At 33.6% G+C, this 6,000-nt stretch overlaps 1 protein-coding gene across 1 annotated transcript in view; it reads left to right on the forward strand.

Annotated features, from left to right (window-relative positions):
- Positions 1-5,720, forward strand: part of LOC128640089 (TBC1 domain family member 12) — a 483,074-nt gene extending 477,354 nt beyond the window's left edge. Inside the window, exon 14 of the mRNA XM_053692423.1 lies at positions 1,618-5,720. Within this exon, the coding sequence (XP_053548398.1) occupies positions 1,618-1,683 (66 nt within the window). The 3' untranslated portion in view covers positions 1,684-5,720. The remainder of the gene's footprint in view (positions 1-1,617) is intronic.
- The last annotated feature ends 280 nt before the right edge of the window (positions 5,721-6,000 follow it).

The following is a 6,000-nucleotide window of genomic DNA, read 5'->3' on the forward strand; positions in this document are numbered from 1 at the left end:
TTATCAGGTAAGTTCTTACATAAATTATGTTTTTCTGGCTACAACTAGCTGGACCACCTTATACATATAGGGAGTTGTCAAGTCTGTCTACAATTTAATGCGGGAGGGGTCTCGCTGGTAAATATTAACTAATATTACAGCTAGCGGAACATTGGGAAATGCCAGCGGTAGATCTGATGACGTCAGATGCAACAGGCAAATTCCTTAGTTCTTTTAGTCTCTTCTCATAACCAGAATCTCAGTGAGCAAATGCCTTTCTTCAAAAGTTATTTGCTAAACAGTTTTTCAGGATTCGTCCAATCAGTGTTTTTGCAGATTTTAGTTGGAGTCTGATTTTACCAGCACCCAGAACATCTTGGTTCCTTTTTCTCAAAAGGCCAGCTTTGTTACTTCCATGAATAAGTCCTGTTTTTCCTAGGGTTTTCACGCATCCAACGGATTTACTGCTTATTTTGGATGCACTAATGACTTCTCCCTTTAAACATGCATAAAGAGAACAAATAGGATTTCCAGCAAACTGTTTGTGATCCCTCAGGTGCAAAAGAAGGAAATACTGCTGCTAAAACTACAGTTTTGAGTTGGATAGTTCAGTGTATTTCTAAAGAAATTTACAAGTTTGGTAGTACGTTGAGGCTTACTACCAAGCAACAGCTTCTTTCTAATATGGTTGGTGTTTGGTAGATATGCTTTGCTTGCACAAAGAATACTTACCAGTCACCATCTACACTTGTACACTCATCATATAGTAAAAGCAGACTCTTTTTAAAGTACAATGTCTTGGTTTTAGATGAGTATTGACTAGGATGAGCCAAGATGGTGCAAATTATATCATGAAATCAAATATGAAGATATTTCTTTATCTTGGCTCATATCTCTAGAAAAATACATGTGCCTAGCTTGACCTTTTTGTCCCTGTATAATCACCAACAATGGAAGAGAAGTCTAGATCTGTCCATCTAATACATTTCTAGTGAGTCTTGTCTCGGGATATGAGACATGTAGAAATTGCTCTATAATTAAAATTTAATTTTTGCATGCATACATGCACAATGAAGTGCATAAAGGGACATGATACCCAAATGTTGAAGCACTTGAAAGTGATGCAGCAAAGCTGTAAAAAGCTGACTAGAAAATATCACCTGAACATCTCTATGTAAAAAGGAAGATATGTTACCTCAAAATATCCTAAATATTCACACACCACGGTAAAGGGGGTGTGCATCTGGCATATGCACGCACAGTCATGTTATTTTCCTTTTTAGTGAAAGGAAGTTTATTATGAAATCTCACAAGATTTCAAAGCACTTATGATGCTGATTGGCTATTTTTTTTTTTCAACTTGCAGCTAGACAGCAGCTGAAGTATAACTGTTCAGAGCACTTACTCTGGTGAGCTGAAGAAATTTTCAGGTAAAATTATCTTTTTACATAGAGATGTTCAGGCGATATTTTCATGCCAGCTCTTTACAGTTATACTGCATCACTTTCAAGTGATTTAGCATATGCTTATGTCCCTTTAATTGGGGATATATTTTATGCATATATAACATCTGTTTTAATGTCTTTTTTTTTTAACTGATTTGTAATTGCTTTTAAAATGTTTACATATCATTCACAGGTCTTCACATCTCTAATGAAGGATTGTAAAGAGGGCGAAAAGAATAGTCCAGCCTCGAAAACATAGGTTCAGAATTTTTCCTTGTCAACTATGTAAAACCACTTCAATAAAGCAACGTGGTCAATATATTCTGATTAGAAAACCACTATGGACAAGTACGAATTGAGAAACCCCAAACAATTGCACATAAATTTAAAATAAAAAAAAAAAAACCTCCAGTGGAATATATTCAACAATTTTGTTTTTGGTCAGTATTAAGAAAAAACAGACTTGGCTGCATTCAGTTTCTACAGGACACTGAATGTATCATTTTTTTGCAAATAATGGATCTTATTTAATATTAGATTATATTTAATGCAATAAAATTTGTAACATAACTTTTACTTGGTACACTACATTTTGAAGAATATGTTTTTAAAACTACAGATGCACTTTTTCTTAATTTTGTTTAAAAGTGCAAACACTTATACAGGGTGGTGAAAAACTGCATTCTGAACCAAACTGTTACAATTGTAATCTAGACACGTAAACAGTTTTAAAGGGACACTGAACCCAAATTTCTTCTTTTGTGATTCAGATAGAGCATGCAATTTTAAGCCACTTTCTAATTTACTCCTATTATCAATTTTTCTTCATTCTCTTGGTATCTTTATTTGAAATGCAAGAATGTATGTTTAGATGCCGGACCATTTTTGGTGAACAACCTGGGTTGTCCTTGCTGATTGGTGGATAAATTCATCCACCAATAAAAAAAGTGCTGTCCAGAGGTCTGGAACCAAAAAAGCTTAGATGCCTTCTTTTTTAAATAAAAATTGCAAGAGAACGAAGAAAAATTGATAATAGGAGTAAATTAGAAAGTTGCTTAAAATTGCATGCTCTATCTAAATCACTAAAGAAATAAATTGGGTTCAGTGTCCCTTTAAGCTTGTAAGGACCAAATAGACAGACATGTTATGGGTAAATCTAGAAGATTGTTCACATCTTTGTTGAGAAAAACTGACGTTAATTGCCCATGGTCCAGCCCCAGCTGCTAAAAGGGTAAAAGTCATTAGAGGGAAACAGTGAACAGGGTGTTCTAAGCACTTGTTACTGTGAAACACGACAAACCGTTAGTGCTATTCTATCTTTCTGTAGTTTGAGCTGCTACGCTTACAAGAGCAGACATAAGTCGCGGTCATCATCTTTTTTTGTAGATGATTGATAGATTTCTTAACTCCTGGTAAATGAATGTGGTATCTGGATACCTGGGTTTAATCTAACTTTTATTATTTGTTAATAAATCTTTGTTAAAGGGATACTGTACTGTGATATTTTGTCCCCTTACTATATTCCCACTTCTTATACCAGCTGCAGGGTTTTTAATGTATTAGAAATTGCTATTTTAGGTTGCCTTTGCACACTGAAACTACCACCCATTGTTCTCAAGAACATGCCTATTAAAATGGGCCTAGTCTGCAGGAAGAGCAGACCTCATTATCTTCTCTTAGGCACTATACACAAAGCCAGTATATAGGGATTTAAATGTTCATTTTAGTCGGTTGTTCCATTGAGTTAAACCAGATATTTCAGTTGGAAAATAAACCTAAAGGATAAGTGTCATACATATTGTGAGACAGGCTACTGAGCACACAGTAAGGGGAATAGAAGATTACAGTACAGTCTTTCTTTAAGCAAGATAACTTGTACTGATGGATCTGAATCTAATGCCTGCTCTCCAAGTGGGTTTTTGTGTTTAGAAAAGGCTAGAGGGCATTACAAAGCTACCATTGTTATAAACTAAACTAAAATAGATAGGTCTTGTTAATTGCAGGATTCATGCATCCACATATATTGGGAAATGTGTCAAAAGTTGCAAAAGGGCATTATGATATTAAGGCACCGGTTTAAATAACTATTACATCATTCCCTTTAAATGCAGAGTAATCATAACATTAATTCCTGTTCTAATTTAAAGGGACAGGAAACCCCAAAACGTTCTTTCATGACTTGGATAGAACATACAATTTTAAACAACTTACCAATCTACTTCTACTATCAAATTTGCTTCATTATCTTGTTATCCTTTGCTGAAGGATCCGCATTGCACTACTGGCAGCTAGCTGAACATATCTAGTTAGCCAATCACAAGAGACATAATGTGAGCAGGCACCAATCATCAGCTAGCTCCCACTTGTGTAAGATGTGCGTATTTTCAACAAGGGATACAAAGAGAACAAAGCACATTTGAAAATAGTGATTGTAAAAGTTTCTTAAAATAACATACTCTTTCTGAATCATGCAAGTTTAATTATACTCTTTCCTATCCCTTTAATACATGTCCTTTTTACGTTGCATCAAATTGCTCAGATGCTCCGTTAACAGTGTTTAGCTTAGGGCTAACCAAAAAAAATGCTGATCGTGCGCGTACAGAATTAGTTCAAGGGAGCAAATCCCTTTACAGTGTACAGGTTAACTGAACTTAAAAACTGGTTCTGTAATAGATTTTTAAGCAGAGGTTCCATTTAGGCGTAAAACCAGCTGTAGTTTTAGGCTTGTTATCATTTGCCAACATTTTTGTGGCATGTTTAAAAGCTGAAACGTACAAATAAATAACAAAAACGAAGCCACAGCATTCCATTACCGTCATCAGATGATTATGTTGTTACTTCCTGATTGTTATTCAACAGTATTCAATGACTGCTGCATAACACTAGCAAAGCAACTGATACTTGTTGTCCTTTATGTTTTAAGTGCTCTAAATTACAAAAGTGTATTTTTAATATATATATATATATATATATATATATATATATATATATATATATATATTTACTTTGTTTGTCTGCGTAAATGAAAACCTGTCTATAAAACTAATATTTGTTGTGCAATACTGAAATCGAAACAGGTTTTATAGTCGCACCTTTTTTTCAAGGGTCTCTTCCGTTTGTTTTGCGTCAAAAACTGTTCCAGCAGCCTAGATAACATATACAGATGCAGTTTTTATAGTAGATTATTACTATGATAAACTGAATTGCGATCTTAAAGTGATGGCAAACTTTACATGATTTAAGCTCAGGTCGGAAATCTAAGCAATATTTTAAATGGACTTTAATTGATCACTTCTAATCAAGATGCGCTGTAACTTACTTTTTAATCTAGCTGTGTCTAATACCCTGCGCTACGGCCGCCCACTTCAGAATTTTTTTTTTCTTGAGAGCCAACGGTTTGAAATTGTTCTCCAAATCGGTGCTCTAGCTACAAAAAAGTGTTGTACCTTATCTAGATCATGGGTTTGAGAATAGTTCAAACCGTTAGTTCACAAAAAATAGTTTTGAAGTGGGCTGCCGGAGCACAGATTATTACAATGGCACAGCTAGATTAAAAAGTAAGTTATATCGCATCTTTATTAAAACTCAGTGATCAGAGAGCGCCACCTAGTGTCTGGATATACGTAAAAAAAGATCCTCATATTTGGAATAGGTTACTACAACATATATATAAAAGTTTATTTTTATATTTTATTTATTGCTAACCTAAAATTTGTATAGTGCTGTTTTTTTTATTTTGCAATTCTGCATCTTTATTAAAAGTGATCAATTAAAGTCCCTGTAAAATATTGTTTAAATTCCGGAGCTTATTTTACCATCACTTTAACTCTGTGATCGTCTAACTTTTTTGATAAATAATCTACAAGTTGCTAAAAATGTTTAGTTTTTTTCTAACTTGTTAAGCAAATGGTTTTTGATATTACATTGTGTTCAATGGTTGTGGCTTTGTCAGTTTCTCCCTTTTTGTGTGTAGGACAAAGACGCAAACTTAAAACAGTGTATTTTGTATTGTGTTCAGCTATATGAACAGATACTTAATGTACATTTTTATAATACTAACTATAAATTCATGTTTCTGTTCCTAAACTTTTAAGTTCAGAGCTGAAAACTCAAATGTTACATATAATTTATGTATTTCTTTAATGTCATTCAAGGTATTCCCAATTTTGTGACTCTTGTACAGTTTTCTTACTTTTCAAGTATGAACTTGTATATACAAAATGTAAATAGAAGGGACTTAACCTTCATTTGAAACCACTAAAACAATTCCCATGTAAATAAAACTTGGAAGCTAAATATTTGTGTGTGTCATTGTTTTTTTGTGGTTCATATTTTAGATTCACAAACTGGTTCCATTACTGAATTCCAAACATTTTTGCTTGTGTAGTTTCGAGTAGAAGAAGAGCAGATGATGATTATTTAAATATGTAGTTTCTAGACATACCAGTCCCATTTTATCTCATATATTAGTGTAACTTTCTTTCGTGAAATGAAAATGGTCCACAGTCCTCCATAACATATGGGAATCCTGAATATTGTTCTTATGAGCAATGCACATATAACTATATTTTTACTT

The sequence above is a fragment of the Bombina bombina genome, chromosome 9 (assembly GCF_027579735.1).
Source record: "Bombina bombina isolate aBomBom1 chromosome 9, aBomBom1.pri, whole genome shotgun sequence".
NCBI lineage: Eukaryota > Metazoa > Chordata > Amphibia > Anura > Bombinatoridae > Bombina > Bombina bombina.